This window comes from Canis lupus, chromosome 32, assembly GCF_011100685.1.
Source record: "Canis lupus familiaris isolate Mischka breed German Shepherd chromosome 32, alternate assembly UU_Cfam_GSD_1.0, whole genome shotgun sequence".
Taxonomy (NCBI): domain Eukaryota; kingdom Metazoa; phylum Chordata; class Mammalia; order Carnivora; family Canidae; genus Canis; species Canis lupus.
This window is the reverse complement of record NC_049253.1, coordinates 31,604,916-31,623,261: the sequence shown is the minus strand read 5'-3', so window position 1 is coordinate 31,623,261 and position 18,346 is coordinate 31,604,916. Positions and strand designations below refer to the sequence as shown.

Sequence of the window (18,346 nt, the reverse complement as noted above, 5' to 3'; positions counted from 1 at the left end):
TGTTTTTATCTGCCACCCAAAAGGATAGAGCATCTTTTCAGAGGGCTTTTCTTCCCTTCTGAATAACCCTGGTGGGGTGTGCACATGTACACATTGACCATTTCACTGCCTAGCCTGGTGATTCATCTTCAATCATGCTGAACAAAAAATCATTTCTTTCTTTGGCTAACATAATTTTTACACTTAATTTAGCTCTAAGTAAGTGAATCAATGCTGTTTGTTTGGCTTTTGTTTTCATTATTATTGTATAAGGTGAAGTAAGGGATTCTTTTTTTTTTTAATTTTTATTTATTTATGATAGTCACACACACACACACACACACACACACAGAGAGGCAGAGACATAGGCAGAGGGAGAAGCAGGCTCCATGCACCAGGAGCCCGACATGGGATTCCATCCCGGGTCTCCGGGATCGTGCCCTGGGCCAAAGGCAGGCGCCAAACCGCTGCGCCACCCAGGGATCCCGAAGTAAAGGATTCTTAAGAGGAGTTTAGGAAAATCCATACTGAGACCACACAAAAAACTTTAGGAAAGAATACATTAAATGCTAACTGAATAAACATTTTCTCTGTAGGTGGAAAAACTGGTGGATTCGTGGAATTCTTACTCTAACTATGATTTCGTTGTTTTTCCTGATCATCTACATGGGATCCTTTATGCTGATGCTTCTTGTAAGTGTTTTACATTTACCTAAGTATTTCTTGCTTTGTTTTTCAGCACTGATCTGATTGAAGTAATTTGAGCATTTCATGAAAAAGAAGGTAGTTCAAGATTTGCTAACAGCAAATTTAGTTCCCTTAGGCATCTTCTAGTTCATGAAATGACCTGCACCAATTTTTTTCTGTTTGCAAAATGGCCATTCAGTGTGTTCACTCAGCAGAGACCAAGTATACATAATAAATACGTCTTGCCAAGCATTAGATATTGCTTACACACACATGATTTTATCATATAGGACTATTAGCTAGATCCCTAATTTCAAAGAACTCAATCTAATGGCAGAGACATATATAAGTAACCATGTGAATAAATAGTATAATACATAAGTGGGTGAGTACTGTGATAGACATTGTTGGTTGAACACAGTAAAAAAATATCTAATCCAGCCACTCCTGATCTTCTCAGGGTGAACCCATAGAAGGCAGTGAGTGCCAGCGACCACCACTTGGGCCTTTCAGGAGTGAGTGTGTGCAGACCACTTTTCAGTGCTGTGTGCTGAGTGTCAGGGCAGGGGATGAAGGGATTGGGTTATAGCTGACAGCTCAGTAAGGCTTGGTGGAGGAGGGGACCTTTCAGTGGACCTGAGGGTATATCAGGGTGGAGTGAGCGCTGAGCAAACGCCTAAATGGCTGGATGCGTCAGAACAAGGTGAGCATTACTCTTCCTGGAGCACCTTTGAACTTGCAAAAGTAATTGGAGATCAGATTCTGAAGGCCCTTGCAATACTGTGTGAAGAAGTTTGGGATTTATTTGTAAAGCACTGGGGAGCCATTGAAAATATTGGGGATCACTTAAATTATTATTCCCCTTTAGAAGGTACTTTTGATCTAAGACATTGACGAACATGAACGTTCTTGATACTTGGATTCAGGCTGGTTTGGTGGGCTCCCTGTGAGTAAGTTAACATTTTTCTCCAAACTAAACTGTTTGGTATGGTAACTCAGGCCAGAATTTGTAGATAAAGGCTAATTTTTAACCACTCATTAATGAGAAAATTCAAAACACTTTTTAAAAAATTTTATTGGAGTTCAATTTGCCAACATATAACACCCAGTGCTCATCCCAGTAAGTGCCCCCCTCAGTGCCCATCACCCAGTCACCCCAACCCCCCGCCCACTTCCCCTTCCACTACCTCTAGTTTATTTCCCAGAGTTAGGTGTCTCTCATGTTTTGTCACCCTCACTGATGTTTTCACTCATTTTCTCTCCTTTCCCTTTATTCCCTTTCACTAATTTTTATATTCCCCAAATGAATGAGACCATATAATGTTTGTCCTTTTCCGATTGACTTATTTCACTCAGCACAGTACCCTCCAGGTCCCTCCATGTTGAAGCAAATGGTGGGTATTTGTCGTTTCTAATGGCTGAGTAATATTCCATTGTATACGTAAACCACATCTTCTTTATCCATTTATCTTTCGATGGACACTGAGGCTCCTTTCACAGTTTGGCTATTGTGAACATTGCTGCTATAGACACTGGGGTGCAGGTGTCCCGGCGTTTCACTGCATCTGTATCTTTGGGGTAAATCCCTAGCAGTGCAATTGCTGGAAAACACTTTTTTTTAAAATTGAAGTTCGATTTGCCAACATATAGTATAGTACCAAGTGCTCATCCCTTCAAGTGCCCTCCTCAGTGCCCATCACCCAGTCACCCCGTTCCCCCCACCTGCCTCAAAACACTTTTAGAGACATCCTCACATATTTGGACTCTGATTTAAAAAAAAGAATCATAAGCATACCTAAAGTACTTAGGCTCTCTTGTCTCTCTTTCTACTATGAGGGGAAAATACCATTTTATTACAAGTTCTTCCTTTCATTGGTGAGCTTAATCAGCAAAGAATATTAAAAATCTAGTTAAAGTAGATTTGAACTCTTATTGCTTTTACTTAGGTTTTTGCAGTGCATGCACACACAGGCACACATGTGCACATGCATCCATACTTATGTTGTATTTATGGTATTCACATTAAGGAAATATGGATGAATAAACACATAGGCACACATTGTTGGTATTCAATTGATACTACTTTTATGTGTTATAAAGTCTTATTTATATTCATATCACTCACGAGGTCATTTATATTTTGAGAAGTATGCATTGTATCTAGCTTGAATTTGCCCTACAATATCAACATTCATAAATGACTAATTCAAGGGAATTTTATTGAAAACTTATTTCTAGGAAATGATAGTTACTACTTTAAGATGGAACTCAAGGGATCCCTGGGTGGCGCAGCGGTTTAGCGCCTGCCTTTGGCCCAGGGCGCGATCCTGGAGACCCAGGATCGAATCCCACATCAGGCTCCCGGTGCATGGAGCCTGCTTCTCCCTCTGCCTGTGTCTCTGCCTCTCTCTCTCTCTCTCTGTGACTATCATAAAAAAATAAAAAATTAAAAAAATTAAAAAAAAAAATAAGATGGAACTCAAAACATGAGTAATGAATAATAAGATGTTCCTTAAAATAAAAAGAGCTTTTTTTCCTTCAGCCTTCTACTTATAGTATTGTAGCATTCATAGCTTGCAGTCATACGTTCTAAGTGATGGAGATACTAAAGCATATTTTGATATAGAGGCAGATAACATAACAGGCTCCCCCCCTCGTCTCCTTGGAAATGCCTATAAGTTTTAATTTACATTATATAATTTATAATATACTACTTACAACTAAATTATATATTTAGTTTATTTTTTCATATTGTGAGAGTTATACAAGTGTGTTAAAATTACTTTGGGAAATTGATAATTTTTTGAAAATCACTCCTAACCCTATCATCAACTACCAAAACCCAATTAATACTTCTGTTTTTCTTTGATCTCTTGTATGTATTAAAAATCATGGCTATAGTCATAATATGACTAGACTTTTGTATCCTGCTTTTCAAACTAAATATAATATCGACTGTTTTGTGTTGTTCCACCATCTTTACAGCCATCAACTTCATTAAAAATTTTTTTTAACATTTTATTTATTTATTTGCGAGAAAGAAAGTGCACATGTGTGCCAATGAACTGGGGAAGGATCACAGGGGGAGGGAGAGAGAATCTGAAGCACACTCCTCACTTAGCTCAGAGCCCTGTGGGGGCTTCAATCCCATGAAATCATAACCGAAACCAAGGGTCAGACCCTCAACCAACTGAGCCACCCAGACAGCCCCTATCAACTTTAACACATGCATTGACTCAGTGGAATGGAATGCATCATAAGTTATGAACCACTGTGCTATTTTCAGACATTCAAGTTATGTTTTGGTTTTTCTTTATGTTGAATAACACTATCCTGAACATGTTCTTTTTCACATGCAGGATTATTTTCTTTTACTTTTTAAGATTTCATTTATTTATTCATGAGAGAAACAGAGAGAGAGAGAGAGGCAGGCAGAGACACAGGCAGAGGGAGAAGCAGGCTCCGTGCAGGGAGCCTGACATGGGACTCGATCCCGGGTCTCCAGGATCACGCCCTGAGCTGAAGGCGGCGCTAAACCGCTGAGCCACCTGGGCTGCCCAGGATTATTTTCTTTGAATAGATTCCCGAAGTGAAAATGGGCACTTTTATTTGGATAACCCACGGATAACCATAGTTTGAACTCAACATATCCAAATCTGAACTTCTGTTTCATCCCCAGCCATTCTGCATAAATCTTTCCAGATGTTATTCTGTGTTCCCCAGTCTCTCTTAGCCACCCTTCCCCCGCCCTGCAGTTTCCTCCACCAGAAAATCCAGCCGGTTCTACTTCCTCATTTTCTTATTCTGTATACTATCCCCCTCTGCCACTGGCCCAGTTAAAGAGTCATCTGCATTTGGGTGAATGGTGGTATCTTGCCTGCCTTACTCTTTCTACTTTTGCTGCTGCTCTAGTCCATTCTTTCTACCTCGCTTATCCCCAACCCATACATCTGATCATGTCCCTTAGTGATCAGCCTGAACTCCTTTGTGTACTGCTTGGTGCTGCTTGCTGTGATTCTGTGACCAGGCTTGTCTCTGCTTCTCAACATCTGCTTCCATCTTTGCGTCTCAGCAACTCTGAACTACCTGTAGTTCTCTAACATGCCTCATCCTCTCCAGTGTATGTGATTCTATATATCCTTCTCTGTCCCAACTGCAGCCTGTCCCCCTTGCCAGCCACAGGTGTTTTGTTTGCTCATGCTTACATCCATGTGGCTATTTCGACGTGGTATTGTAGCCACTTGTGTCTTCCCTGACAGGCTATACCTCTCTGAGGAAAGATGTCCTATATTATTTCTCCAAATCCTCCATAACTAGCAGAGTCAGCATTTACATATTGATGGTGGTTTTTAAGGCTCTTAATACATTTATGGGGCCAGCAGAGCCCTACATTGGTATGTTGCTACCGGTATTGATTATGGGGCCAGCAGAGCCCTACCAATGTATGTTGCTACCGGTGTTGATGGCCTGGAAATTTAGTTTCCATGTGATCACCCAGCCTGGAAGATGCACATATATTTTAAGGATTTTAGCTATGTTGTTTTGAATCCTCCATTTGCTTTTTTCCCAGTAACTCTATATTGATTCTACTTGCAAACTGTGATTGACAGTCATATAAATATATATGTATGTGCTATTAAAAGTAGTTTTTCCCCCCTCGGTAAAATACCATGTATAGTGCTAATGGCTGTTCTTGAGCAAATGTGTTCATTTAGCAAATAGAAAATGCATCAGTACATCTGATATTATAAAAGCCTTTGGTTCTACAAATAGCATGGCTTTGCCATTGTATTTAAATGTCTATCATTGTCTCCATTCTGTGATTATTTTAAAAAATGACTTTTGACATTATATTCAAAGCTTACTTGAAGGATGCTATTTGAATTTCTTCCTGTCTTTATGTTATAAAACAGTAATGACTTTTTCTTAAAAAAAATACTTATAGTAGTTTGGCCTAGTATTTTCTTATCGTGTGGCTGAGGGGGCACAATTACTTTAAATATGTACATGTAATAGGTAAAATGGGAAATACAACTTAAGAACATCCTGAACACTAGCTTTAGGAAAGCTAATTTGTGGAAAGCTTAAAAGAAACACCAAAGTATTCTTGGGCAGAGTTTGGTAAGCTTTTTAAAGAAGCAGGTGAAAATATTTTAGGTTTTAAGGAACCACATATTTCTCAGTCACATCATGTTTGGGTTTTGTTTTTAACTTTTTTAAAAACAAAATCTGAGGCACCAGGGTGGCTCAGTTGGTTAAGCATCAGTTTTTGGTTAAGATCATGATCCCAGGATCCTGGGGACTCAATGGGGAGTCTGCTTCTCTCTCTCCCTCTCACTCTGTCCCTGCTCTTGCTCTTTCTCTTTCAAATAAGTAAGTAAAAATCTAAAAAAATATATATACGTATAATATATACATATGTGTGTGTATGTGTATAGATATAATTGTTCTTAGGTGCAGGGCTGTACTAAACCAAGCCCTTGGGTATACTCTCTAGAGACTGAAAAAGTTAGTCTGCTACGTTCACAAAGATTTCAGTCTCTTGGTTCATGGTAATAAGTGTTCAACTTGCCAATTGCTCTTGAAGTTTTGGAGTTGATTTAAGGCAAGCGTTACGTATACCCAAGTTGATGGATACAGCAGTTTGAAGGACTATTAAGTAGACCATCAAAAAAGGATTTGTAAATATTAATCCATTTATTATGAATGTACATAGGACACTGTGCAAACAAAAACACATAGAATCAGTTGACTGGCTGACGTGGCTGCAAATGTAGAAGGCTGTTTATAATTTGCCAGTGTAGCACCACTTGGATTGATGAGAGATGTATGCAGCTGGCTATATGAGAGTTGGCACAGCTGGAAGAATAAAAAGATTGTGCCCAAACCCTGCTGGGTGACAGGGTATAGATGTTTTAACCACTTGTTCTGACAGTATCTTTATCTTTAGAAAGCATACCAGGATGTAAAGAAATACATATAAGCAAACTTGCACATATGATCGTTTTCGTAGGGTAACTCAAGAAACAAAATGGACAAAAAGATTGTCCATCTTAAGATGGACTAATGAAATGAAATAGTAATGAGGGATAAAGCCTAGTCAATTGAGACCAACCAGACTCTATCCCTGTTGATTTGCTTACCCCTCTGAAATATCACTTGATTTTAGAAACACCAACTATTGAACTTCTGCTGCTGACATTTAGAATAATTAAAAATGGGCAGGCTAAAGATTTTTAAAATACGTATGACAACAAACTGTGTGTTAAAGGATGAAGCACAAATGTAAACACTAAGAGATGTATGTTAATGTATTCTCTTGGTTTCAGGTTCTAGGCATCCAAGTGAAATGCTTCCATGAAATTATCACTATAGGTTATAGAGTCTATCGCTCTTATGACCTGCCATGGTTTAGAACATTAAGCTGGTAAGTAATTTAAAGCTGTTTCAGATATGAACATTTGACTCTTTTCTAAAGTTTGAAAAGGAAGCATCCTGATTGGTCAGTATCACACAGTTGATGGTATAGATTGATTTCTGGAGGAAGATAAATAAAAAGAATGTAACTGGATTTTGAAAAGAAGAAAATCACCTGTAAGTCTCCCATCCCAATGCAACTATTTTCATTTCTTTCAGTCTTTGTAGAGATACTTTATATCTGTATATATCTTCCTCTTTAAAAAACATCATATTGGACACATTTTTATATCCTTTATAATGATAATTTTAATAAAATTTCATTTTGTAAAATGTTATAAATATGCATGATTTGCTTTATTTTGCCTCAGTTGACATGAGACCACACACAAAATTAGATTATCTCTACAAAGAGTGATAGATGAGATACGAAAATAGTTGTGGGTTTTCTGTTTTGTTTCTTGAGTGGCTTATTCAAGGGAAGGAAAGCCTAGGATAAATAGCTGTCTCCTTCCTACCCTCACTGGCCCACCTCCCTGTAGGCTTTGGGGACAGGGCAGGGATGGGGTATGTATGTGGAGGACACAGAGAGAGGAATGATGGCTCCTAACTTTGTTGTTCCTGGTTTGATCTTGTCTTCAGGCCTGGGACCCCATGACATGCTACCTGGAGGGTAGTTGGAGGGAAGAGTAAGACTCTTGGAGGGGGCAGTATAAGGCAACCTTATAAGTAGCACTGGCAATTACCAGCCCATGAAATATTGTATATGTACAAATATATGTAAAAATTAGTTTAAAAAGTCATGTGATTTTAATATTTAAAGTCTTATATATCTTTACAACTTTTTAGCTAGGATTTTTAGTTATTAAGACTTTTATCAGGAAACATGATAATATGATTATTCATTATTAACTAGCCATGCCTTTGAATATAGTTTTAAGATTATTATCAGCCAGAGGGTCCAGTGTCTTAAGAAAACAAATGTATCACCTTTGAGGTTTAAAGGGGTCAAAAAATAGTTTCTTGGTTTTGGTAATAGCTAATTTTCCCTTTAGCAGGTTTTTCTCATGAAGGGCAAAATATATGGGAAATGTTAGGTAGATTAAGCAGTTAGGGAACAATTAAATGCTAAACCATGAAGGATTGATTGATTCTAGGTATAGGAGGAAAAAAAACTAAGGATGGGCTCCAGTGATTGTAGAAGTCTTTATGGAGAAGGTGAGAAACAAACTATCACTTGAAATAAAGACAAATTTTGGATAGAAAAGAGTGTTCTGGATTGGGGAGGACACACTCATCAGGTTCTAGATGGGGAATGGAGGAGGCACATGCCACAGATGGAGAGACTTTTCCTGGGCAGAATAATGGGGAAAAAGTTGGATTGGTGGGCTAGAGTAGGCCTTGATAGCCTTAGAGAGGAGTCAAAGACCATTTCCATTGTAAGAGAATGGAAAATGGTATTACAGCTAATAGAAATGAGAATACTTTAACTTTGAAAACATTGGGATCTGATTCAGCCCATGACAACTAGAAGGGAAATTGTTCCTTTCCTCCTCTGCTCTCCTGACCACCTGGAACTCTGCTCTTCAAAGGAAGAGGGAGAGAAGAACTCTGAGGCAGTGTCTCTCAGCCTTTTCCCCTGGCTCACACAAGCTGCCATCAGCAAAATGTCACGGTTGATCCATCAAAGGATGGATCCCTCCTAGAGGGAAAGGATATACCAGACAGAGCTGGGTGGAGGGATAGGTGATTACACAGTGTAAAGAGGTTTCTCTTAGAGATTTTTACCTGCCGCTTGCTCCCATCACCCACTACTACTTCTTAAGAATCACTGTGCCACTGGAATCCATCTGTTACATGGAGGAGAGGAAGAAAGACACCAGTATGCACAGGGCAGTGAAGAGAGAGGTCAGAGGTTAAATTACCTCTTTGTGCTTTCCCCTTTGATTTTCCTTAAGGCAGGTGGGGGTTTGGCATAGGATCTGCCATATTAAAAGGCTTTAGAGCTGTGAGTAGTTGGGAGTGAATTTTCATTATAATCAGTACTGAATGTGTGTATCTGTGTGTGTCTATGAGAGAGAAAGAATGTGTGTGTTTGTGTATGTGTAGCATTTTTTACATTGTTTCCCAATGTGTCTGGCATTAGATTTTGACCTAAGTAGAGGCATGAGCTATTTTCAGTCAATTTTTGTTGATGGATACATTTGGAATTGAGTTTAAAAGCAGAAAAACATGTTTTGGAATATCTTAAACCTGCCTACTTAATTTGGTTTTTGATCTTTGTGGGATCATCAAAATGTAGAGAATAGTCTTTTGAGTTTCACAGGGAAAGAAGGCTTCGAATATAAAAAAGGCTAATTGTTTTTGAATTATAGGTACTTTCTACTGTGTGTAAACTACTTTTTCTATGGAGAGACTGTAGCTGATTATTTTGCTACATTTGTTCAAAGAGAAGAGCAACTCCAATTCCTCATTCGCTATCATAGATTTATATCATTTGCCCTCTATCTGGCAGGTAAGGAAAATAGTATTGATATGTTGCTAGTATATGTTACGTGTTTATTTTTACTTCATGTGATTTAAATTCACAACCTTCTTTGTTACATTTTAACCCAGCTTCTCTTTTCACCTGTCCTGTGTATAAAGCTGTTTCTCTCATTGTGGTCTTAAATAGCAGTTACTCCCTAATGTGACTAATAAGAAGTACAGACTCATTTGTCCACAGATTTCAAAATTTCCTTTGGAAATTGTAATAAAGAAGCTTTTTAATATATGAATTGGTTGTTAACCAAGTATAATTTACAAATAAATTTTTGCATATATCTTGCTTTATTCGTTCCCAGGAAATAGTGTTCATATAGAATTAATCAGGGTATTTAGTTTTACGGACATGTTTTATTTTATATTCTTTATATACATTTATATATATATATATATAAATGTCATATGCATATTTGTTTATTGTATAGTATTTTTATGATTTTATTTTTAAAGATTGGATTCATTCTAGAGACAAGGGAGGGAAAGAGAGAGCATGTAAGGGGTGGGGCAGAAGGAGTGGGAAGAGAGAGGGAGAGAGACTCTCAAGAAGACTCCCTGCTGAGCACAGAGCCTAACTCTTGGCTTGATCTCAAGATCCTAAGATCACGATCTGAGCTGAAATCAAGAGTCAGACGCTTAACCAACTAAGCCATCCAGGCACTGTCATTATTTTCATTTTAAAGGAGGATATGAACTTTGAGTTCTACTTTAGCTCTTAATAGTTACTGTTGTAGTTCTTAAGAGTTTTCCAATAAATAAGTTCTCAGTACAATTTTGGAAACTGAATACAACATGGGTTTTCTATTTCTCGTTAAAATAGACATACGCAGAATATATGAGGAAGTGTGTCAGGTTCTCTAGAAGTATGTCATTTTATTCAGTTGTTATGTTGTTCCTTCAAAGTGTTCCCGTTTTAATAAAGCCTTCCTCAGATCCTGGTCTGATTTTGTTTCTGAATCTAGAAAGTCAGAAAGTGAAACACAATCTGAAATGATAATAGTAATTTTCAGAGAATCATTTTTGGGGTAGGAGGAACCTGCATTTTCTCAAGAGTTTTCTTCTTTTTGCATTCAGGTTTTTGTTTTTTGTTTTTGTTGTTGTTGTTGTTGTTTTTGCATAGTCTAGTTTTCTGAGTCTGTTTACTATATTTTTAAAAATTATTACTAATACATCTAAAGAAAGTACATTCTTAGGAAAAGATATTGAAAGGTATTCCTGTTCTTTCAAGGGCATAAGAAATTACTCATTTTAGTTCTTCAGTTTTAAATTTGAATTAGTTTAGAAGAATCATGATGACAGAGAGATTATTGATGACCAATACCAGCTAAGATTTGGGAAAGAAAAACACTTGACTCTGATTCTGTGTTTATCAAAGCACATATGTGACATTTTTTTCTTGGTAGAAACTTTGAGTGTTTTATCTCACTAATCAAACCAGTGCACTGATAAATGTAAGGTAGATATTGGGATGGATTCTTTACTGTTATTAGAGAGAAGAATACAGTGCCTTCTCACTTTATATATAGACTGGCAAGACTTTATTGGTATTTTGAATTTTAAAAACAGTTATTAGCAAGAAATATGTCTGTAGTGGCTTCTGCTGCTGAACCCAACAACTTTATGTTATTTCATAAGATCATTCTTGTACTTGCTGATAACAAAGTTATGATTAATGAAAATATAAATCATTCATAGCATTAATAGATGTCTAAGAAAATAAATTTTAAAATACAATGCAAATAGCAACCCTGCACCCCACCACTTACAGACTTTTTTTTTAAATTTTTTTAAGTAATATTCCCATTTCTTAATTTTTTATCAGGCATTACCTATTGACTTCCTATTACAACCTTTCTCTCTTCTCCATACTGTTTGTTATTGTCATTGTTGACATTGTTAAACAGATACCTAAAATATCACTTACTGGGGATCCAAATAGTGTCTGTGATTACATTTCTATTCTTATACAACTTTTGTTTTTTTCTTGAACTTAGTAACTGCTCCACCTTCTCCTTTCCACATCTACAAATTTTCATGTAGGAATCCTTAATTTCTCTTCTGGGTCTGTTCAGTGTCTATTGGTAGTTTTTTTTCCATGTTCACACCAATCCGTGTATCAGTTTTTTTTCTTTCCTTGAGACTCACTCTGTTCTAGAAACTCTGTAGTACTATTGCATTTGGACTGTCTGCTTGTAGGCCTCCTGACTCAGTATCCTGATTTGGCCTCCTCATTTCTTCTATCCTGCATCTTCCAGTTTCTGGGTTGACATCCTCCAATAGTTTCCTGTGAAATGCACTTGGAAGGTAAATGTTTTATGTTCATATGTTTCTCAAAATATTCTCACAGTTGACTGCTTTGGGTAGGGCTTGCACTAATTACTAGTAGATTTTTACTTAGTACTCTTGTCTAGAAATCTAGGCCTTAGACTTGCCTTCCACTGAGTCTTTTCTGCTCAGTTTTCTCTAGAAAGTACTATTGGTCCCTGATTTCTCAGGTCTGCTAAAAGTTATCTAGTCTGTTCTCCTTTTGCAGCTGTTCCTCTTAAGTTTTCCTCAAAATGTCTTCAGTTCTCCTCGCTCTGTGGGTTTTCACCTTAATTAATTAATTAATTTCTCTCTCTCTCTCTCTCTCTTTCTCTCTCTATTTAAATTAGTCTCCACACCCAGCATGGGACTTGAACTCAGAATCCCAAGATCAAGAGTCTACTGACCAAGCCAGCCAGGCATCCTCTCACCTTGATTTCTTTTAATGTTAATTTAGTGAACTGCCAGGACAGATTTTAAATAAATGCATGTGATCAACTTGCATTTTAAGGCAGAAATCCTTAACTAGTTTTTCTATTTTTTCCTTTGGCTTAAAACAATTTATTCTTTTTTCTCTCCTGGTTGGCTTGGCTTCTCTGGGCAGCTCTCTTATGATTGCAGTCAGGTGGAAGTAGTGCTCATCATTTCAGTCTTGACTCAGCTGGATTGAGGTAGCTCACTCAGGGCCATAGTCTGTGCTGGCCACTGACTTGAACACACACATCTGGCCTCTTGTTGGGGCTTGGATGTCTTAGAGCACAATGGCTGGGTTCTGAACAGGGAGAGTGCCAAAAGCCAAGTGCTTCAAGAGTCCTTAGGTAGGTTGTGTTTGTTTTTGTTTTAATGAGATTTTAAAGATAAAAACCTAATACAGACCCATAGTAAAAATCTGGACTAAAATGGAGTATTGTGAAATCTCCCTCCTGCCTCAGAGCCTTACATACAATCTCCAGAAACTGGCCACTACTGTTGGAGGAAGTTTCTGAGTATTCAAGCTTATATGTTTATATCCTCTCCACCCTCATTTTTAAAATACAAATGAGTATACACTATTCCTTAACTGTTTGTTCTTCCAGTTAATGCAGTTTATGGATGATTTTATATCAGCACATCTAAACCTAGTGCATCTTTGTTAATGTGCATACTGTAATACCGGAGGTAGAATGTGAGAAAATAGGGTGACTGCTATTTCCTTTTCTTACTTTCCTTTTGGAGTTTGTTACAACTAATATTTGAGAATAACTGTTCCCACTGAGTTGGTAAAGAATTGAATTTATTTTCTTTGTTTTATTTTACATGTAATATATACTCTAATTTTTAGTAATTGCTTCATACATTAAACTTTCTGTTTTTCTAAAGTAAACTCAATGTCTCTTTTTTTTCTGATTAATTTCTTGCTATTTTAGGCTATTAGAATCATAAAAGCTCATTGCAAGTCGTCATTTTTTCAGCAAACATGTGAATGCTTTCCAAATGCTAGGTACTGTGAATGATTTAGAGGACAGAGAGGGAAATAAGGCTGATAGGGTGCCTTCCATGGTCTTGAAACTAGTGAGACACTAGTCCCCTTGTGCGCTGCTGAAATGTGAACAAGGACCTCTAAGCTCATGAAGGGTAAGGAGAAATCTGCTCTGCTGAAGACCATAGAAGGCCTTTGAGAAGAGATGGCAGGTGTCACGAAAAGTAAAGAACAAGTAGGCATTTGCTAAGTGGATAACGGTAAAGGGCATTCGAGGCAGAGGAAGCAGCTGTGCAAGGCTTGGAAATGGGCGAGGATTGTGTGTTTGGGACCAGAGGCAAGCATTAAAGGTTGGAAAGGTGAGCAGGAGCCACATCTTGAGAAGCTTTGTGTGTCATAGGAAGGGTTGGGACTTTATCCCTAAGAAACTATTGGAAGATTTTAAGAGATGATATAGCTAGATCTGTAGTAAAGTGAAGGATGGATTGGGAGACATTAATAGGATGAACAAACAGGAAGCTGTTGCTGTGGCTCATGCTAAATACAAGAAGGGCCCGAGCCATTGGGGTTTGTATTTAAATACGAAGAGGGTTGGTTATACATAAAAAAATAAAAATACTGTGGGCTGATCCCAGAAACCAACTGTGCTTTATGACAGTCTATGAAAAATTGTTTTTGTATTCCATATATTATTGGCTTAAAATGTACTTTTTGTTGAGCTAATCATGTATTTACATGTAGTTGTAGGAAGCGACAGAGCTATCCCTTATGCACATGGCCTAGTTTCCACCAATGGTAGTACCTTGCAGAACCATGGTACAATATCACACCAGGATATTGACATTATTAGAGTCCTGTGAATGTAATTTCCTAATGCAACCTTCTTAGGAGCTACTGGGTTAAATGATGAAACGTCAAATATACATCATGCATAATATTCTGTATCTGTTACCATTCTACATGTGGCCTAAATATGGTCCTGTGAGACCATAAACAACCTTCTCTGTGTCTCTCCCTCTTTTTTTATTTATTATTTTTTTTTATTGGAGTTCAAATTGCCAACATTTAGCATAACACCCAGCACTCATCCCGCCAAGCGCCCCCCTCAGTGCCCATCACCCAGTCACCCCAACCCCCTGCCCACCTCCTTTTACACTACCCCTTGTTCGTTTTCCAGAGTTAGGTGTGTCTCATGTTTTGTCACTCTGTGTCTGTCTTATGTTTTTAATTCCTAGTGCCTAGTGCAAGGCCTGGCATTTAGGTTCCCAATACATATTTGATGCACAGTCAAGAGGCTGAGATCGTGCACATTCATATACAGTGTTTTTCAGAGATATTTTTTCAGCATCAGTGTTTTCTTTGCTGAGTCTTGAGACCCTACTGGTGATTCTTGAAGTGGTAAACATTTCATGGGCTTAGTCTAGCAAATGGAATTTGACTTTAAAACTGGAGTGAGGAAATAGAAAGTATGCTTTGTCGAGGTGTGTGTGCCTTTCTCTTAAATGATTCTGTGAGAATCTTTGGAATTCTTTTCATATAACAATATTCAAAGAGTTCTGTCAGAATTTTAGTTCTGCTGTGGTCAAATGACTTTGGAAGGTATAGGTCTTAGCAGATTTAAATAGCAGAGACAGCCCATGTTCTTTCACTGATGCGGAGTTTTGTTAAAATAGAATACGGGTATCTCCAGGTCTGACTTCCTCCCCACAACCCATGAGACTAAGTGACTTATCTAATATCCTACAGAACGACTCACTGACAAAGACCCAGAAAATCATTCTGACATTTAGATAATTTTGTTGTAAAATGAATTTGCCTGATGGCAAAAAAAAAAAAAAAAAAAAAAAAAAAAATCAGTGAGACTGAAGGTTATAAGGCAAACATTTTCTCTAGAGTCTAGATAATTTTTTAAAAGATATTGGTAATTTGGATTTGAGGCTCTTTAGGAACCAGAGCAACCGTGTGATTATAAATGAGTAATGTTGAGTGAATAAGCTTAGAAATGTTTGACTCTTAATATTATCACCTTAACATCTATGTAGCCAACCAGTGACATGCATGTTATTTTTAGTTGTTTTTGTTTGTTTGTTTTTCCTTGTGTATGCATGGCTATTTTGATTTTTTTCAAAACCCTTAAGGAGAAAGTACAACTTGAATACTTTGAATTTGAGAAAATCAATAGACATATGAAATTAAACTTAGCTAAAATGAATACATAATTAAGAAATTTTCTCCCAAACATCCTGTATATCTTATTATCTCAAAGGATGTTGATGAAATCTTTAGAAAGATGTCACAAATAACTGTGCACAGAGGACTCTACCTCCAAAACTACACTTATAGTTTTGGAGTTAAAGACTATTAGACTCTGTGCACATGTGCCAGTGTCGTTCTACACTTTAAACCCAACATGTAGATTAATAGAAAACTTATTTATCTTAGCTAGCATAATGGTTGGTTTGTGTGCCAATTTCTACAATGCAGATTCATTTAAGACTTCTTAAAAACTCCATCATGGTATAGTGTCTCAATAGGGGCCACATAATGCAGTGTGTTTCTGAATTAACCTAACATGATATCTGAAATGTTTTGAAAAATATAGCCACATGGAAGATTGAAGAAGAGTCATTAAGCTCCAGTATTTAATCCTGGGCCAGTCTTAATGTCTGTGTCTTGAATTAAGGACTATGTGTGTTTATTGAATTAGTTGATTACCAATAGTAAATTTTAAAAACAACTTCATTAATTTATGTTTTCTTTTTGACTAGATTTTGAGTTCCTTGAATGGGAATACCTGTCACATTCATTTTTTGTGTCTAGTATATCGTTAGTGCTCAATAAATATTTTTTGATTGTCCATTTTTCTGAAATTGCCTCTATCCCATCTTTTGGACTTCTGAATATTTTCTTTCTCCTTTACTTCTCCTGACTCCTTTAGAAATCTCATTCTTTTTTGTTCTTTTCAAATATACCTCTCTTTAGTCTATTGGGTAACTGATCTCCTGAACTCCTTGGGAGCTCTTTGATATACTAGACAACAGGATGTACACATCTTCAGACAACACTAGGCACAGGGCTGTGTACATAAATGGTGATCAGTAATAATAACTAGACATAATTACATAATAAGAACTGTAGGTTAGGAAACTTTTTCAGTGAATACTCTTATTTATAATACTTATATCCTATTTTTTTTTTTTTTTTGGAAATGTAACAAGACAGAGGTTCATTGTTAATTAGGAAAAAAGAACTATGGATCCAAATGGATGAAAATTTTCTTTCCATTAGATTTATTGAAATATAGAATAATGTATTTTTACACATTTAAACATAAAATATATACATAGCTATATGGTTGTGAATGAAAAAGTAAATTTATGTGTTTCTTTTTCAGACTGTTTTTCTTTAAAAATAATATTCCTTAGATGTTCTAGGAAAACACCTTACTTAGGCCTTCCCCAAATTAGAAAATTATGTTATCTTAATGTATCTAGAAGTCAGACAATTATATCCTTTATTAAAGCACCCAAGAAGCTGAATGTTATTGGTGATTTAACAGTAAAATTGGATCAGGTAAAAGTGAGTAGCCAAGACTGTCCTCGATAAAATCACCATTAGGACAATACTGAATAATTCTGCTAGTAATTTTGTTTCAAGAAATGCTTAAGGGTGAATGGTATTATATGACTTCAGAAATGAGAAAACCATACATGTGAGAGCAGTATTCATGAAGAGGTAATTCACAGATAATGATGTTCAGAAGTTCCCAAGGTCATGCTGGGAGAGTCAAAGGGGTCCATTTGCGTGGATTTGGAGGTTTCAGAGGCATCGGACTTAGCTTAGCTCTTACCCCATTTGCCTCTGCACCAATTCCAATTTCCATTCATTTCTAACTATGAAGCAGTAGCATAAAACACAGAATTTACATTATTATTTGAGCCACAAAATAAACCTGCCTGTTATAGAATAAAAACTTAAAAGCAATGATTTTAAAGAGGTGTTTTTTTTTTTTTTCTTTTTTTAACACTGCTAGTGATTTCAAAGCCACCAGTAAGGTCTCAAGACTCAGCAAACTCATGTTTTTTGTTTTTTTTTTTTCTCTCTACCCCCTCCCAGTTTCTTTCTCTGTCTCAAGAAAGTGACAGATGACTTTCAGTTGTGCTGCATTTGAAAATGTTCCCATATTTCTTTTGCAGTTCAGTCAGATTACTCTGTAGGTGACAAATAGGAGGTGAGATGGGATCTGGGAACCAGTATGTATTCTCTTCCTTTGTCATTATCCTTTACATTGGTGTTTCAAATTAGCCTTCAGAAAATAGGTCATGGAAGCTGCTGGTTGATTTTTTGCTCTGGTCAGAGTAGTATGAACCTTGCTTACTCTGGTGGGTAGAATTGCTTTGGTAAGTATTACTTGTATGTATAAAATCTAGCATTTATTTCATGTGGGATAACTTACCTGATAATTCATTTTCTATTTTGGAGAACTCACTGTAAAGATACTGCAGAATAGAATGGATGGATACCTATTAATCTGAAATTAAACTTTGTTTATACATTTGCAATATCTACCTATGTAAAAGAATATTTCTCTTTAGAAGTTTACTGATATATTGGGCAAAAAGGGCTTCCTGTTGCCTCCCATTATTTTTGTGTATGATTATTAAATTTCAGTTAGGTAGACTTTTTATTTAGTATAATGTCATTGTAATAAATTTGTGGGATATAAACATAAACACAAAGCACAAACATTTGCTTTTATAAATCTTTAAATTATTAAGAGTGTTGTATTTTACTACAATTATTATAATATGGTTCTGAGAAATTTCAAGTCATTCTTAACCTGAAACTTACTGATAATGGTTTATGGAACTACATGACACTTGAGAGTCAATAGGATCTGAAGGTCTAACTGTTTCCTAGCCCTGTAATTTTCAGTCAATTAATAAAGTCCTTTGTCCA

The 18,346-nt window shown here is 36.7% G+C and overlaps 1 protein-coding gene across 2 annotated transcripts in view; it reads left to right on the top strand.

Annotated features, from left to right (window-relative positions):
- The window catches only part of CDS1 (CDP-diacylglycerol synthase 1), a 67,443-nt gene that overhangs the window by 24,956 nt on the left and 24,141 nt on the right, over positions 1 to 18,346 (top strand). For both annotated transcript variants that reach the window (XM_038582238.1, XM_038582239.1), the window contains exons 3-5: positions 576 to 672; positions 6,996 to 7,093; positions 9,459 to 9,598. In XM_038582238.1, the coding sequence (XP_038438166.1) occupies positions 576 to 672; positions 6,996 to 7,093; positions 9,459 to 9,598 (335 nt within the window). The remainder of the gene's footprint in view (positions 1 to 575; positions 673 to 6,995; positions 7,094 to 9,458; positions 9,599 to 18,346) is intronic.